The sequence below is a fragment of the Chiloscyllium punctatum genome, chromosome 9 (genome assembly GCF_047496795.1).
Source record: "Chiloscyllium punctatum isolate Juve2018m chromosome 9, sChiPun1.3, whole genome shotgun sequence".
NCBI lineage: Eukaryota > Metazoa > Chordata > Chondrichthyes > Orectolobiformes > Hemiscylliidae > Chiloscyllium > Chiloscyllium punctatum.
In genome coordinates this window covers 42,598,464-42,617,409 of record NC_092747.1, presented here as the reverse complement: position 1 = coordinate 42,617,409, position 18,946 = coordinate 42,598,464, and the positions used below count along the sequence as shown (strand labels likewise).

The window sequence follows — 18,946 nt, the reverse complement described above, 5'->3', positions numbered from 1 at the left end:
AGGTGTGCAGGAAAGGCAAAGTCACGTGATCATGTGGGGATTTCAAAGTGCAAGTGGACTGGGGAAATTAGATTCTGGATTAGTGGTGTTGGAAGAGCACAGCAGTTCAGGCAGCATCCAACGAGAAATTAGATTGGCAGTTTGGCAGTGGTTCGCAAGAAAAGGAATTTATGGAATGTCTACAAGATGGCTTTTTGGAGCAGCTTGTGCTGGAGTCCATTAGGAAACAGGCAATTCTGAATTTAGTGTTGTGCAATGAGGCAGACTTGATAAGGGGGCTTAAGGAGAAGGAACCCTTAGGAGGCAACAATCACAATATGATTGTTACGATCTTCTCCCTCTCAAATTGCAGAGGGAATTCAGAGGTAACAGTATTACAGCTGAATAAATGCACTGCAGAGGCATGTGGAAGGAGCTAGGTAAAATTAAATTAACTGGGAGAGGAACCTCAAAGGAAAGACTGTGGAACAGCAAACACAGGAGTTTCTGGGAGTAATTCAGCGGACTCAGCAGAGATTCATCCAGAGGGAAACGAAGCCTGCTATAGGGAGGATGAGGCAATAGTGATTGACTAAGGATGTCAGACATAGCTGAAAGCAAAAGACAAAGCATATAATGTGGCGAAGGGCAGTGGGAAAGGATTGGGAAGCTTACAAAGATCAGAGGGCAAACAATAAATAAATAAATAAATAAATAAAGAGGGTAAGTTACCCAGTAACTTGAAGGGAGACTATAAGAGTTTCTTTAGAGGGCAAAAGAGGACATTGGACTGCTGGAAAATGGTGCTGGAGAGATGGTAGTGGGGAACAAGGAATGAATAATTACTTCACATCAGTCTTCACGTTGGAAGACACATGTAATTTCACAAAAAAAAATCAAGAGAGAGGGGTCAGAGCTGAGTATGGTGATCATCACTAAGGAGAAGGTGCTAGAAGAACCGAATGGCCTGAAGGTGGATAAACCACCTGGACCAGATGGACTGTATCACAAAGTTCTAAGGGAGATAGCTGAAGGTGTTAGAAAGTGCTAGAGTTAAGGATGGTCCCAGAGGACTGAAAAATCATTAACTTAACACCCCTGTTTAAAAAGGGAGTTAATGCAAAAGATGGATAACTACAGGCCAATTAGGCTAACCTCAGTCGTGGTTAAGATCCTAGAATCAATTGTGAAGGATGAGATTTCTGCATACTTGGAAATGTATGGATACATAGGGCAAAGTCAGCTTTGGTTTCATCAAAGGCAGGGTGGGGGTGGGAAGGAGGAGCAGCAGCAGTGGTTATGCTCTTCTAGAATTCTTTGAGGAGGTAATGAGTAGGTTAGACCAAGGAGAACCATGAATTTTATCTACCTGGACTCCAAAAAGGCCTTTGACAAGGCGCTACACAGGAGACTACTAAGAAAGATATGGGCCCATGGTGTCAGAAGTAAGGTGCTAGCATGGATAGAAGCCTGGCTGTCAGGCAGAAAGCACAAAATGGGTGATAAAAAGTCTCTCTCAGGATGGTAGCCAGTGACAAGTGGTGTTCCACAAGACCCAGTGTTGGAACCACAACTTTTCACTTTATACATAACGATCTAGATGAAAGAACTGAGGGCAGACAATAAAAAGAGATATAGGGACAAGTAACACTGGGGCAGCGGAGAGGCTGCAGAAGTATTTAGATAGGTTAGGTGAGTGAAAAAAGTAGTGGTAGATGGAGTACAATTTGAGAAAGTGAGAGGTCATGCACTTCGGTAGGAAGAAAAGAGGCATGGACTATTTTCTAAATGAGGAGAGAATTCAGAAGTCTGAAGTAGAGAGAGACTGGAGAGTTCTAGTCCAGGATTAACAAGGTAAACTTGCATATTGAGTCAGTAGTTAGGAAGGCAAATGTAGGAGATACGTAGGCATGTGTGGATTCAATCAGAGGTTTGTTTTAAATGACAGTACCCAAGTGGCTCCCATGATAAATTTGTACAAAAATAAAGGCAAAAAACTCAAATGTGCAGAGGAGTGTCAGAATGTCTGTGACAGCTTGAAGCTGTATTGACAACTGCACTGGATTTTGCAGTAGGGAAATTATGCTAAGCCATTTAAGTGCTGTTTTATTTTAGGAAGACGAATTGGGAATTAAACAGCCAGACAGTTTCTTCTCTTCAAAGCTCAACGTAGCAGCTGAAATACTCAAATGTTTAAAAAAAAAGACATCGAGTTTGGTGTTGGCTCTACAGTATTTAACAGGCTACATATCCAGTAACTTTGTAGTCACTTTATTTATATGGACCATATTACAGAAGCTTACTGAGCAAAATTATGTGCCAAGAATGACCGATGTTTTGTTTGAGTATAAGTTAACAATTCAACTGATCCTTCTTTCATTTGTGCACTTGGGTTTATGGTGCAGAAATAGCTGGCTGCCTATTTTGTTTACACATTTTTATGCAGTTTTACTATGGGAGGGTGCTGCAAAATTTGACAGTTAAGAGCAGTATTAGAAAAGGTAGGAGATAAAACTGTGCCAGAAACAGGTAACCAGGCATATTAAGAAACAGAACAATCCAGATCATGTGTGTGTGGTTTCGGTCAATGCATGAAATATTGCTGGACATTAATTGAGAATAGGAGGGAAAGGGGTGGGGAGGCAGGAAGCTCATTGACTATCAGCCCCACCCTGGTTTCAATTGTGGCCACTATGCATTACTGTATCTGGCACAAGGATTTGATATGACTGGGTCTCAGGGGATAAAATCTGGATGCGAACAGTTGAATAAATGGTTTGGGTGGGAACATGAAGTAGTCCAAACCAAATGGGGATTGAAGGGGAGGGCAATCAATAAGGTAATGTGTAGATTTTGAAAGGGGGGGCTCATCTAGACTGAGAAGCCATGTCCGTGACTGATTGTATGAAGCATGCCTGCTGCTTCCTTCCGATGTACAGTAGCGCCTCGACTTACGAACTTAATCCGTTCTGGGATCCGGTTCGCGAACTGAATCAATTTTTCGCATTGTTCAGATAGCGCAAGAATACTTGGACGTAGCAATGAACGCTGTTCACAGCGCACGCGCCAAAGACTAACGGAATGAGATCACTTGGGGCCCAGAGAGCTTTTGCATTCAACAAGCGTGTACATGGGCTTTTTGCGTTTGTACCTTGAATTTCGTACGTACGTTGAAGCAAAATTTTACATACAATCCTGTTCGTAAACAGATTTGTTAGTGAACGGGGTCGTTCGTATGTCGAGGCGCTACTGTAATGCATATCCAGAGTGGGTGGGGTAAATGTTGAATTCTGAGCAGGGAGGCTGTTTCATGTGTGTGATGTAAAGCATTTCAAAAAGGCATTAGCATAAAACAGACACCCACAGAGTCCAGGTGAATGACATCAGTGAGCAGCAAATGCTTGAGTAAGCCTTTAGGAATTCAGTTATTTTGTGGAGTCCAAATCCTGGCACCAGGCTCTCTTACTTCATTATCAGGAATCAATCTATTAATGACTGAGATGACCAAGCAATATATATGGGCCAGGAAAGATTCACCCTAGTCACAAAAGTAGTAAGCACCTTCCAAGGTCCTATAGAACGGCACATGGTGCAGGTGTTGCTCATTTCACACTGCAGACCATAAAACTCTAGTTCTGCACCTTCATTCATTTAGTTGCAACTGGGAAGACATTTACTCCCAAAACCAAGATGAACACAAACATGCATTTACAAATTTAAGAACATATTTACAATGAAGCGGTGTGCTGTCAACATGATCTCAGGAAGGTCATCTTCCTTTCCCTCCCATTATGTTTTGGCACTGTCCCTGGATCCGTGGCTATGGACGAGTGAGGCTACCCGACAGTGGAGCTTGTTGGAATTGGACTTCTGGTCAGGTGAACCTGGAGCATTTGTGACAAGAGGATCCAGGCAAGCGTAGTGTGTCCTGCCCCATCACAGGCTCTTCCTCCTGAGCCTGAATTCTCACACGTTTGAGGACAGCAGGCAGGGTTGAGGTAGAAGATTCAGCAATCTCTCGTGGCACAAAAGGAGATATCTAGGAGGCCTGTGTAGGGCTGAACACCAATGGCTAGAATGATGGGGTATGGGTCCATGCAAATATATTTCATGGAGACAGCCAGATACTCTCAGGTCACAGGCAACATTATGGAAATCAGAGTTTGAGGAATTCTACAACTTCACATTTACTTTTCCATGTGCCTCCAATAAACCAGTCCACTGCTTCTGCAACTGCTGGCATATTTCAGTGAAGTCTTAAAATGGCAACATCACAACAATCCGCCAACTGTCAATGATATGGTCATAAACTTGTGATCCTGACTTGAATCTAACAAAAGTACTGAGATGCAAGTTTCTGCAGTGGAGAATACAGGAGGCAGCCTTGCCAATGTATCCTCAGAGTGATCTATGACTTCTTCCCCAGAGGTGGAGGTGACAATGACTTGCAGGGTTGCCTTTGTAATCACAGTGTGCAGGTGTCACTTGTGCCAAAGGGGGATGAGGGAGGGAGCGAGCAGGTGAGAGCACGCGCGAATATATTGAAAGCATATACATGGTAATAGGGAGAGTAGCACAACAATCGACAATGATTCTCACTTAGCACAACCATAAGCAGCTACAGTCTTCACTGGCCACAACCAGGATCCACTTCTTGCAGAGGGTGAGCACCCAAACTTCAGGCCTCCTGGCAGGGGAGGCAGAGGTGCCCAGAGTTTGAGTAAACAACACTGCATGGATGTAGAGTTTCTAGTGTCGAGGGTTTGGCTGGGGTTGAGAGCAAGAGGAGATATTGCAAACAGAAGAAGTGAGAATGGAAGGCTATGAGCCTTGGGTGGGAGGTGTGTGCATTACAGTAAATAGTCAAGTACAAAATAACAAATTGAAGATGGCAGTAGAGGTAGTCGTTGACCACTTTGCAGAATTGCATTTTCTGGCCAGATTGTGGGTATCGCACTGACTGGGTGACAATCTCAAATTAGGCTGGAAGCATCTGGTCATAATTTCCTCTGTTGGCCCTGGGAGAAGAGATGACCCTCCTGTGCACAACCCACTCCACCTGGGAGCTCAAGGTGGAGTGCAATTCAGACTTTGTTGGACTTAACTGGATAAATGACAGGAACCCGGCAGAGCAGTTCTGGCTGACAGCATTTAACCTGTTGTACAACTGTGTTTTAAATATGGTGCTTGAGCCAGGAGTTCCGAGAGGTCTCAGCAGTGACCTGCAATGAGTGGGAGGATATGACAAATGTACCATTATGGGATATGGTCAACAGGTAATGAACCAAGTTTCAGAAAATAATCTGAGAAATCTTGTTAGGCCTCACAGAATGAAATCCTCTGTGATATATATCAAAATTGACACTAAGCCAATTTCCGATAAAATTCTGCCCCACACATGACTGAATTTCTATTTATTTCCCCGATACTAATGTTTAAGAGTGTATTTGATGAAAAACTTATAATTTGAGAATGAACAAATATAATGCATGAGCTGTACAATTTGATTCTGAATAATTGATTCTAAATAATGATTCTGAATAAGCTATTTAAGAACTCTATTCTGCTGAATGCCAACAAATATTTGTTACCATTGATCAGAATTATTATATCTGAATAAATTGAATAAAATATGATTAATCTTCAAGTGGTAGCACTGCAACTCAGTGAATATTTATGTTATGTCAGTGACAGCAATTTGTACTCTATTTTTGCTAAACAATGAAATACCAGAAATGGCCAGCAGAGAGCAAAAATCAATTTCAAAACACCTCCTTAAACTGTTATATTTGTCAAATGAAGCTCTCAGTTTTGCAATTTCAATCACAGTTGCACTCTTGATACATTAAAAATCTGGATTAACACAGCATTAATAATGTTAGACAACAGCTGTCAAATCAATTTATGATCAATATACCCTTAATACTAGGTTATTTGCCTGATCACACTCCAAACTCATACTTTTTAGAAACAACTTTTTTTTGAATATCCATTCAGATGCCTAGCCATTTGTGCTAAGTGCCACAGATGTAAAAAACAAACTGATTAAGTTTATTTTTTGTAAAATACAGAAACAAAACACCCAAATCCTACAATTTAACACTGACATGGCATGAGCTAAAGACACCAACTATAATTTCTGAAAGATAAGAAGTGCAGAAAACAAGATTCCATAAAGAACAGGCCAGTACAGGAACAGTCCCTTCAGCTCACCAAGTTTGAGCCGAAAAATGACACCTTTCTAAACTAAATTCCTTTTGCTTCTAATGTGGTACAAATTCCTCTAATCCATGTCTATTCTTCTATTACTTAAAGTGCCTCTAAAATGTCTCAAATTTTGCTACTGCATATGCTTCTAGCACACCCTCTGTTAGCAATTTCTGTCATTCTGTTCCTGCCTCAGTCGAAGCAAAATAATCAGAGACACAGTATAGGTTTACCTCCATCATTATTCCAGTCCCTGGAGGGGGACAGATGATCACCCATGTGCATAGAGACATGAGTTCTTGGACTTCACCATGCAGGTGGCACAGTTGCTCAATGGTTAGCACTGCTGCCTCACAGCACCAGGGACCCGGGTTCGATTCCCACCTCAGATGACTGCGTGTGAAGTTTGCAATTCTCCCAATTTCCATGTGGGTTTCCTCGAGGTGCTCAGGTTTCCACCCACAATCCAAAGACGTGCAGGTCAGGTGAATTGGTCATGCTACATTGGCCATAGTGATAGGTGCATTTGTCAAAAGTAAATTAGATTAGATTAGATTACTTACAGTGTGGAAACAGGCCCTTCGGCCCAACAAGTCCACACCGACCCGCCGAAGCGCAACCCACCAATTCCCCTACATTTACCCTTTTACCTAACACTATGGGCAATTTAGCATGGCCAATTCACCTGACCTGCACATCTTTGGATTGTGGGAGGAAACCGGAGCACCCGGAGGAAACCCACGCAGACATGGGGAGAATGTGCAAACTCCACACAGTCAGTCACCTGAGTCGGGAATTGAACCCAGGTCTCTGGTGCTGTGAGGCAGCATTGCTAACCACTGTGCCACCGTGCATATATAGGCTAGAGGAATGTGTATGGGTGGGTTAATCTCTGGAGGGTCAGTGTGGACCTGTTGGACCAAAGGGTCTGTTTCAATATTGTAAAGAATCGAATCTTCTCTCAAACAGCAGTTTCTTAATGAATTATATAGTCACTTTCATGGAAGAATATCCAGATAAGACAACTAAAATATTGGTTGGGTGACCATTATAATCAGCGAGTATCAATAGTCAAGATTAAGCCATCGGTTATTACACAATGAATAAGTGGCTTCACATAATGAAGACTTTTCAGCTTGTTACATACTGACTGCTTCCTCATCTTGTTAAATGGCTCTACAATAATTAATGCTTTTCCATCATGCTAACCCATTACCCTTCCCTGCAGCACCCTATTGTTAACTGCAAGTTCTTATCTGATGAGTCATGCTCAGCTGAATCTCGTTTCACAAAACTCAGAATTTAACTCTTTCCCTATCTGCTCATACCACAAACACATTCTCATTCCCTTGTTTTATCATTTCACGATAACAGATGGCATTACCAGCTTTCATAACTCTAACAGCCAGCATTTAAGCAAGTTATTGATACACAACATGCAGCAATTATAACAAAAGTTACTAGTCTGTTATAGTAAATAGAATTTGAAGAATCTTTCCATATGGGGAAAAAAATTCACTAGTTCTTAAATCCACAGTCCTTAGTGACCACTCCAGCCCCTCCAAGTCGAGTGGAAATGAGCCAGTTCTCCAAAATTTCCTTTAGTAAAGTCCAACCTGAAAACAAAATTCAGTATATGTCCTTGCATCATTCTTCAGAGAAATCTAAATTCTTGGATAAGAGCAGTTAGATATTTAACAAAACTGACGAGACTTCCATCCTTCCAGAGTTGCTTCAGAGTGAGAATAATAGTGCATCTGTGCAGTGCAGCAGCTGTAGCTGCAGGCTAGCTGAACACAGCATTCTTTGCTGCATTTGCTCCTGTTCTGCTGTTAAATGTAACAAAGCCAACTGGCTGTTGTGATGTTAGCTTCATCCTCCATATCCCTTAAATGATCGAAAGAGCAGGTAAAGCTCACGTGGTTTACCTATGGTCGTCCATAGAAAGGCTGCTGACAAAAAGCATACCAAGCTCCTCTTTACTGTTGTTAACTTCTTCACTTTTCATGCTCATGACTGAGTATCTGATTGAATCTGTTGGATCAAGTTGTGAAGGGGTGGGCGGTGGTCCGAAGACGTGCTTTACCTGTGAATGGAGGAACTTGAGACAATGTCAGCTGTTGAAAGTATCTCTGCATTTCCCCTCTCATTCCTTCTTTGCCAAGGTGGATATCAGTATGAATACAGTCACACATTTAACTATACTAAATTGTGTCTGCTTATTTCAATATTCTTTGAATTCTTGAAGTCTGTTACTCTGTTCACTATTTATGACATTGCCAAGGTTTATACAATACATAAACTTCTAAACCATACTGCCTAAACAACTCAGTCAATTACATACAAATATCAATGGTCCTAAAATCAAACTGTCTGGGGACCCCATTCAGGTTACTAAAAATTATTTTCCTTTAACAAATTAATACTTGGCTAATATGAAAGCTGTTAGGAAAAATATGGAACAGCAAGAAAACAAAATGTTTCCTGTGCTTTAGCAATTGAACAGGCAATTTTTCAGATTTAATTCTCAAATATTCATGGTAAACAAATACAGAATACATTAAAACATGTTCTCCAAATGAAACTTTCCAAAATAAAAGTCAGAAATACAGTGGCAACGTTGGTAAAGCTCAACATTCTTTGAATTTGCAATATGAATCGGGCCAATGAAGTCTTAATAATTAACAGAACTGAAACAGTTCAGTCTCAAGTTCTAATATTCTCAAATCTTAAAACATCAAACAAAAATGCATTTCTTTTTGTGAACACTATGCATTAAAAATACAAAGCTATTTTAATACAATACTCTCACCTGGCTAAAGCATGATCACTAGCCCAACTGTTTTTTTTAAAACCGGCATTGTAGAATTTCAAACAAATCAGGGGCTCAAGGCACTCAATTTGTTTTCAGATTACAAGTTTGATCATTTTAAAAAGGACATAATATTGTACAATTTCGATATAAAAACAAAATCGGCCATTACATAGCCCACAAAGCACACTGAATTGAAACCCCGATTCAAACAAGGCCAAACAGTTACTCAAAGGGACTTTTTGAACCACTATTTTAACCAACCAAAAGTTTTAAACATCAAACACACTCAGCATGGCACAATTTACATTAAAACTTCCTTTTCTGACCCAAGTATTAGTACAACCTTAATTTCAACATTCCTTGTGCACCCTCTCACTGAAATCATACTTTATAAAAAGAGAAAACTCTTGCAACGGACAACATGGCACCGCAACCCAAGCCACTCTTTCCCCAGAACAAAGACTCAGAGCCTCAAATTTCACCACTTGGGGACTTTAACCCATTTCTCACTTCACTCCTCACGGGGGCTCGAGTCCCAATTAAACACAAAGGCCTTGAATTTCAATTAAACACAGGACTCTAATCCCAATTAAACCCTGGGGACTTGAGCCCTAATACAGCACGGAGGACTCGAACTTCAATTAAACCCACCCAGGGGACTTCAACCGCAATACCGCTGTTTGTTGGCATGCTTGCAAAATGTTGTATTTTGATTGAGCTAATTACGACTCGAGGAATCTGTAGAAGAGAGCGATCGAGCGAGGGGACCGTCTCCAGCACACAGGAGTATTGAGAGGGACCACAGTTTAAAAATCTTACCTTGTGGGCCCATCCATCTCAAGATATCAATGTTGGAGTTGATCACTGACACTGTCCGATTATAACTATTCGTTTGAATTCTGCTAACTATACCAATATTGTCATACTGTTCCTGCCTCAGTCGAAGCAAAACCCTTAGAGATACAGTATAATTTTACCTCCATCTCTATTCTAAGCCCTGGATGACAAGGGAACAATCGCCCACATGCACAGAGACCCAAGTTCTCAGTTTTCTCTCGAACAGCAATTTCTTAATGAATTATTCAGTCAGTCATTTACATGGAGGAACATCCAGGAAAGGCAACTAAAATATTGATTGGGTGACCGTTACAATCAGCGAGTGTCAATAGTCAATAAGTGGCTTCACATAATGAAGGCTCTTCACCTTGTTAACTGACTTTACATACTGAATGCTTCCTCATCTTGTTAAATGGCCCAACAATAATTAATACGTTTCCACCAAGTTAACCCATTACCCTTGCCTGCAGCACTCCATTGTAAACTGGCCTCAGGTCTTATCTGACCTGAGTCATGCTCAGCTGAACCTCTTGTTTCACAAAACTCAGAACTTAACTCTTTCCCCTGCCTGCTCATTCCCTATACACGTTCTCAATTCCAGGCACTTATCACCCCATGTAAAAAAAATTACCTCATCTCTTAAATTTACCCTTTTACCTTAAACCTATGGTCCTGAATAATTAACATTTCTATTCTGGAAAAATGACATTGCCAATTCTATCCATGCCTCTCAATTTAGTACACTTCTATCAGGTCACCCCTCATCCTTCAATGTTTAAATGAAAACAAACCAAGTTTATCCAATCTCTCCTCATAGCAAACACCCTCTGAACCAAACAACATCTTTTAAACCGTATGGTTGTCCTTCTGGTAATGTGGTAACCAGAAATGTACACAATATTCCAAATGTGGATCTATTGAAGTTCTATTGGCTGCAACATGACTTGCCAATTTTTATACTTTATGTCCCATCCAATGAAGGCAAACGTACACGTCTTCTCAACAATCTTATCCACTTATGTGCCACTTTCAGGAACTGTGGTCTAAATATAAACAGAACAAACAACAAGGATCCCAGCTCTGATCCCTGTAGTACACAACTAGTCACAGATCTCCAGTCAGAAAAATAGCTAGTTCTGTAGCTATCTTACCAGCTCACCATAGATCCCATGTGACTTCACCTTTTGTATCAGCTTGCCATGAGGGACTTTGTCAAAGATCGTATTAAAGTCCATATGGACAATATCCACCACCCTACCATCAATCACCTTTATTACTTCAAGAAACATATTAAGTTTCAGAGACAGGACCTCCCATACGCACGGTTATGCTGCCTGTCACCAACATGCCCATATTTTTCCAAATGTGAATATATTCTGTCCATAAGAAATCTTCGCCAATAGTTTCCCTATCACTGATGTAAAGCTCACAACTTCTAATTTCCCAGATTATCAGTTGTTCTTCTTAATCAAAGAAAAGGACACTGGCTATTCTCCAGTCCTCTGGGGACTTGCCTATGACTGAAGAGGATGCAAATATTTCATACAAGGCCCAGCAATTTCCTCTCTCGCCTCCCTCAACATTCTGGGATAGATCCCCATCATGTTCTGAAGACTGGTCTATCTTAACACTTCTCAAAAACATCCAATACCACCTTTTTTATACTGATGTGCCCTAGAATATCATACCACTCTCTGGACTCACCACTCAACATGTCCTTCTCCTTTGTGAATACCGATGCAAAGTATTAATTAAGAACCTCACCCACATCCTCTGCTCCACACAAATTCCCTTCTTTGTCCTTGAGTGGATGTATGTTTTCCCTTCTTATCATTGTGCTCCTTATTTATAAGCAAAATAAACTTAGAATTTTCTTTAATTCTGGTTTTCCAAGATCATTGCATGACCCATTTTAGACCATTAACTCCTTGTTTAGGTCCTTTCTTGCTTGTTTTTAAAAACACTCTTCAGGGGTTCTGTCTTCAGTTTCCTGAACCTTACGCGTGGCTCCTTTTGTTTTCTGGCTAAGCTTAATTTCTCTTGTTATCCAATATTCCTCAACCCTGCCATCCTGATCTTTGATTTGGAGGTGCCGGTGTTGGACTGGGGTGGACCAAGTTAAAAATCACAACACTAGGTTATAGTCCAACAGGTTTATTTGAGAAGCACTAGCTTTCGGAACGCTGTTCCTTCATCAGGTGGCTGTCATCCTTACCCTTACCTTTCACAATAACATGTTGGCCCTGAACTCTAATCAGCCGGCCTTTAAAAAGGATTCCTACATGACCGATGTGGATTTATCAAATATTTAGTCAACATTCCACAGGTGTCTTTCCCCAGTTTAGAACTTTCCTCCGAGGACTACTCTTATTATCTATAAATACCTTAAAACATACAGAATTATGGTCACTGCTCTAAAATGCTCCCTGTCAAAATTTGACCATTTGGCCAGGCTCATTCCCCAATACCAAGTTCAGTATGGCCCCTTTCTTCATACCCATTCCTACATTTAAGATTTAAAAAAACCAAAGAATTCTGGATGTTGGAAATCAGCAACAAAAGCACAAATTGCTCGAAAAACTCAGCAAGTCTGGTGGCATCTGTGGACAGAAAGCAGAATTAACATTCTTCAAAATGGATTATAGTCAGGAAAAGGTTGGGATATATGCCAGAGGGAGGGGGGAGGCGGAGAGGGAGGCGGAGAGGGAGGCGGAGAAATAAATGATAGGTTGAGACAGCAAGACAGAAGACCAGTTGAGCCAAAGTAATGGACAAAGGTCAGCCTGGCAGAATGAACATAGAAACATTGCCAAGCTTAACAGTCTAATCCTGCTTTCTCCCCATAAGCTTTGGTCCTATTTACCTTAATTGGTATATCTAGCTGCTTCTTGGACATATTAAATGTTTTGGCATCAGCTACTTGCTATGGCAATGAATTCCACAAGCCCATCATTCTTTGGAAGAAATGTCTCCTCATCTCCATACTAAATGGTCCAGGCAGCTTACTGGTAAATCTCCTCTGCACCCTCTCTAAAGCTCCCACATCATTCCTATTAGGTGACCAGAACTGAACACAATATTCCAAGTGTGGTCTAACCAGAGCTTTATAGACCTGCAGTATAACCTCGCGACTCTTAAACTCAATCCCCCTGCTAATGAAAGGCAACACACTATATGATGGTCACCAAGCTCCAGGCTGAATACTTTCAAATCTACCACCACCCTCTGTTTTCTATGGGCCAGCCAATTCTGTATCCAGATTTTCCTGTATGCCATGCCTCCTTTTCTGAATGAGCCTGGGGAAACTTATCAAATGCCTTGTTAAAATCCATGTACACCACATCACTGCTGTAACTTCATCAATGTGTTTTGTCACATCCTCAAAGAATTCAATGAGGTTTGAGAGGCATGACCTGTCCATCACAAAACCATGCTGACTATCTCTAACCAAACAATGGTCTCCCAAGTAATCATAAAACCTGTCCTGGACAGGCAAATCATGGCAGGACTTGTACACCCGATAATGGTAAAGTCCTGGGGAGTGTTACTGAACAAAGAGACCTTAAGAGTACAGATGCATAGTTCCTTGAAAGTGGAGTCACAGATAGACAGGATAGTGAAGGCAGCATTTGGCATGCTTTCCTTTATTGGTCAGAGCATTGAGTATAGGAGTTGGGAGGTCATGTTGCAGCTGAGGACATTGGTTATGTCACTTTTGGAATATAGCATGCAATTCTGGTCTCCTGCTCTTCGATGCTGTGAAACTTGAAAGGATTCAGAAAAGATTTGCAAGGTTGCCAGGGTTAGAGCATTTGAGCTACAGGAAGAGGCCGAATAGGCTGGGGCTGTTTTCCCTGTCATATCGGACGCTGAGGGATGGCCTTATAAAATCATGCGGGGCATGGATAGGGTGAGTAGACAAGGTCTTTCCCCTGGGTGGGGGAAGTCTAAAACTAGAGGGAATAAGTTTAAGGTGAGAGGGGAAGTTTTAAAAGAGATTTAAGCAGCAACATTTTCATGCAGAGGGTGATGTATGTATGAAACAAGCTTCAGAGGAAGTGGTTGAGGTTGGTACAATTATAAACATTCTAAAAGTGACCTAACCAATGTCCTTAGCTGCAACATGACCTCCCAACTCCTATACTCAATGCACTGACCAATTAGAACATCTGGATGGGTATATGAATATGGAAGGTTTAGAAGGATATGGGCCAAATGCTGGTGAATGAGACTAGATTAATTTAGGATATCTGGTCAGCATGGACAAGTTGGACCAAAGTGTCTGTTTCCAAGCTGTACATCTATATGACTCAATATATATCATGAAGGATACATTCCAAGTAACTTGAGACTTTTAATAGTTCTAAACAGTTATGTTTAGATGCACAAAACAAAAAGTTGTTCTTGACTTTTTATTGAATGGTAGTACAAGCCTGGATAGAACAATCTATTCATAGTTACCATCAGGGGAGCGATGCAGTGAAGGAAATCTGTCTTAATCTAATTTCCCCACATTCTAATGATCCCCACTGGAATTATGTGAGCTCTGAACTAACAACATTAGCCAAGTTCTGTCTTCTCTACCTCAAAAGCTAGAGACCAACCACATGCAAACTAAAAAACGCCTCAAGACCTGATAGAAAAAAAAAGGACTGAAGGGTCCAGTGACTCAAAACATTGATTCTGCTTTCTCCACAGATGCTGCCAGACCTGCTGTTTTTCTCTGGCTATTTTCAGTTTTTTTGTCTCAAAACTTGACTTGTGCTTGAAATCATTTTCAATCATGGCAATAAATTTATTAAGTTTTGAATTATTATTTATAAGAAATGCTTTTGCTATATCTAAACACACTGTTAGCCACAGCAGAAACATCTGACTCATATTACCATAGTATGAAATTGATGGCACTTCATTCAGAATCTAGGAAACCAAAATGCGCAGACTGATTCCTAGTCATTTATATTGCTCCCTCAGAATTCCTATCCACACAGTGGTACAGTGGAGCATTGAAGAGTCACTTCAGTATAAAACAGCTTATCTGGAATGGATTGATAATTTAGGAAATCAGACTTCTTTTATTACTACTCTACTTCATTGAAGCCAAAGTATCCAACATGCCTAAAATTTCACCTACAATCCAAGCAATCAAAATGAAAATAATTCTGGCCACGGGATAGTTGTAGTTTCAGTTACTCTCTAGCCACTGTTGTCACTGGGACAGATAACATACAACTCCATAAACCAAAAGACTCTACTTCAGCAGTTTTCCATTCTAATTTTTCCTGATTTGGCAGCTGTAAGATATTTTCAAGTACAAAAATTCGTGCAAGAACTAAGACTCTTTAAAAAAAAAAACTTTCCATTGTACTTTCAAAAGTATACTGCGAAGTATCTCTCAGTGGGTAGCACTCTTGTCTTGAGTCAGCATTGAGTGTTTAAATCCAGCTCCAAAAACTGGAGTACAATAATCTAGGCCTGCAACATACATACAGTATATACAACCACCTAATTTCATCTTAAAATTAAACCAAATTTTTTTTAAAAAGGAAAAAAATCTTACCTCCTTTTTTTCTTCCACTCCAGAAATGGTTGTATTCAGACTAAGCTGTGAATGACTGCTTATTCCACTATCTTCATTACCATCATCAAAGCAAACTGCTTGTCCCAGATCCTTAAATGATACTGAACATTTTCCAGCTTTTGAGACAGTTCCTTCAATTCGCCCATCACTGTCCATAGAACTAAGTGATAAAGTACTATGTTGATTTGGACAGTTGAATGTAATATTGTGTTTAGTCTTTTCAATGCTCGGACTCTGAGGTTTAGGAGCAGTTGGTCTGACTGGAATAGCAGACTGCTCAGCTTTAAACGTAAACTGACTGGTCTGTTTGGACTCATTTGAATCAAAGAATACTTCATTGGCAGAAGGGCTAAGAGCACAGAAAGTAGATTGACTATTTGATTTTAGCACAGCCGGGTTTAAACATTGGGAAGACCTGGTGGTTTTAAAGTCTGGTGAGGATAATGACTTTTCCAACTGTGTAACAGTAGTCAGGGTGACTGTGGAAGTGAGTAAGTTGGGGGATTCAGGAAAGGCAGAGGGTTGGTTCCAGTTAGGGGAGGCAAATCCATGTCTTTCACTGTCAACACTCTGAGAAACTCTTCGAGAATAATCATCATGAAGCCTGCTATTAGAGCGAGTCCCATTTCTACTTTCACATGAAGATGAGTTTTCCTTTGATGGACTCTCCAGTCTCCTTGCTACATCTGCAACATTACTCACTAACTTTAGCATTCTGTCAAAATCTTTAGCTCTGATTGGGCTCCTCCAGCGTTTTGATCGCCTTTCAGTGTTGCCAGATTTTTCTTCTGCTGATGAAGCACTTGCTGTGCGTTGTAATCTTTCATTTTCATGGGTCACTTTTATCTCTGTGAGGTTAGAGGTTGATTTCCTTTTAAATGAACTTTTCTTGAAAAAGCTTAAATTGTCTGTGCTTTTGCTTCTCCTATAGATAGTTTTGTGATTTTCACCATTTGCTACCACTGAATCATTAATGTTGGATGCTTGGGGCATAAGAGACACGACTTTGGTACAGCCCTCTTGTATTGGGGATTTATCACAGTCTAATAAATTTATCCGCCCAACCCTATAAGCACGTCTAATGCTCCGTGATCTGTGGGTATGGCGCAAAAAAGCTTCATCAACATCTTCGGTTTCGGAAACATCTGAAGCCAAATCCTCCCCGGAACTACACAAATCTTGCAACGTGGCTGTGCAAGAAGGTTTATTCTGCATTTGCACACCATGGCCGTTTTGCACAAATTTGTGCACATTTTCGAAATTTTCCACATTTATGACTTCAGCATTTCCTCTGGTTTGAATTCCTTGAAAAACTGAGGACTTAAGTTTTTTGAAAGAACTCATTTTTCTGAAAGATGACAAGGCATTCCAAGTGGGAGAATTTCCCAGCAATATCACAGAATGTGGTCGACTGTCAGAGTTACAATTCGTATACTTCCTAGGATTTGAAATGAAATGCATGATTTTTGAAGGGGTCAACTTACTCCCTCCCATTTCCTGACCACTGTTGCTACTATGGTCACGAAAGCCATTATCTACTTTCGGATGAGATGAATTCTCAAACATTCTGGAATCCGTAGTGTCTACAGATAAGATATTGGCACTTGCGCATCCATTATGGAGAGATTTCACGTCGCCATTACTACAGATGTCAGAAAGATCGAGCCTACTGATCAACTGGATGTTGTCATTCAGTGGCCCCACCTCAGCTTCACTCCCTTCCTTCAGCTCTACATATATGTTGAGAGAGGTTAGCACTTCACTGGACTGGAGTGCCTGCATGGAAAATATAAAGAGAGCGTTTAACAAACCTGGTAAAGGAAGTACTTCTTTGAAAATAGCTGGAAACTGTGAAACTAACAAAAAAAGTGAACATGAAACAGCTATAAGATTGACGTGATCCCATCATGATCTGAACACAACATATTCCAGCTGCCCTTATACACATTCACCAAGATTGAAAAAATGTTCTTGAAAAATTAACTCTTATTTCCCCTTTTACAACTCCTTTATTCGTTGACTCTCTTCTGAATTCCACCCCATTGCAGGTCTCCTATGTCTTCTTTCCCATTTAAACAACAGTTGTTGTTTAAAACTGTTCCAGCCATATCATTTTCTAGTCCTATTAACCTGATATGTAAATTGTCTCTCTCCACATTTGCTGCCTAACCTACCGATTACTTTGTTTCACAGCAGAACCATAGGAATTTGCTTTGGCTTTGGAAACATGAAACATAGAAACACAGGAGTAGGAGTAAGCCTTGAGACAGCTGAAAGGGAATCAGAAGCTGGCAGTAACAGAGTCTCCTCAGCCATTGTTCCTTCGCCACGCTCGTCTCGCTGACACTTGGTCAGCGAGTTCCACACATTTAACAGCTGGAGCAGCTGAAGAGATATGTCCAGAAGATGAACCTCTTCTTCATTAGGTCCAATTTGGAGACGCCGGTGTTGGACTGGGATGTACAAAGTTAAAAATCACAAAACATAGGTTATAGTCTAACAGGTCCAACCTGTTGGACTATAGCCTGGCGTTGTGAGATTTTTAATTTCATTAGGCCCAGCCTCTACTTCCACCCCAGAGCCTCAGCCTCTGTCTTCCCATTGTCCCACATTCCTCCTAATCTTCAGCCAATACAAAAAGGAGAAGGTGGTCAGTGGGGCACGTGAAGCTTCAACAGCCTCAACGCGGGACGTCTGCACATTTGCTGCTGCTGTGCCACTGCACACAAAGAGTGATGCCAGCTGCATATGCAGAGAAACTGCTGCAGCCTGTCATGATATTATTGCCCATGTGTGAGAACTATTTTGCATTGTGAATATTCATTGTTTTCCCATACTGTCTCCGTATCTCTATGTAGTGAGTATTTTGAAATCTGTCAATCTCCATTTCAAACATTGTCAATGAATAAGCTTCCACAGCTCTTTGTTGTAGAGAATTCCAGAGATAGATGGGTGAGTTAGTAAGTTTACTGATGACACTAAAGTCGGTGGAGTGGTGGAGGACAGTATGGAAGAAGTTGCAGTTTGCAGGGGGACTTGGATAAACTGCAGAATTGGGCTGAGAGGTGACCAATAGAGTTCAATGCAGCTAAATGTGAGGTGATTCACTTTGGTAAGAATAACAGGATGGCAGAATACTGGGTCAATGGAAAGATTCTTAATAGTGTGGATTTGTTAGAGTCCATGTACATAGTTGTCTGGTGTGGATGGAAGGTCTTATGAGGAAAGGTTGAGGAATTTGATCCTGTTCTCATTGGAGAGAAGGCTAAGAGGGGATTTAATAGAGCCATACAAGATGATCAGAGGATTAGATAGGGTGGACAGTGAAAGTCTTTTTCCTCGTACAATGTCTTCAGCTTGTAGGAGGCTGCATAACTTCAAATTGAGGGGTGATAGGTTTAAGACAGATGTCAGAGGCAGGCTCTTTACACAGAGAGTGGTAAGGGCGTAGAATGCCCTGCCTGCCAATGTAGTTAACTCAGCCACATGAGGGAGATTTAAACAATCCTTGGATAAACACATGGATG

At 40.9% G+C, this 18,946-nt stretch overlaps 1 protein-coding gene across 10 annotated transcripts in view; it reads right to left on the bottom strand.

Annotated features, from left to right (window-relative positions):
• LOC140481336 (spermatogenesis-associated protein 13-like) overlaps positions 1 to 18,946 on the bottom strand; it is a 237,817-nt gene that overhangs the window by 69,403 nt on the left and 149,468 nt on the right. For 7 of the 10 annotated variants that reach the window (XM_072577338.1, XM_072577342.1, XM_072577339.1 and 4 more), the window contains one exon: positions 15,399 to 17,195. The exons of the other annotated variants lie outside the window; for them this stretch is intronic. In XM_072577338.1, coding sequence (XP_072433439.1) covers positions 15,399 to 17,195 — 1,797 coding nt within the window. The remainder of the gene's footprint in view (positions 1 to 15,398; positions 17,196 to 18,946) is intronic. 10 annotated transcript variants of the gene reach the window in all.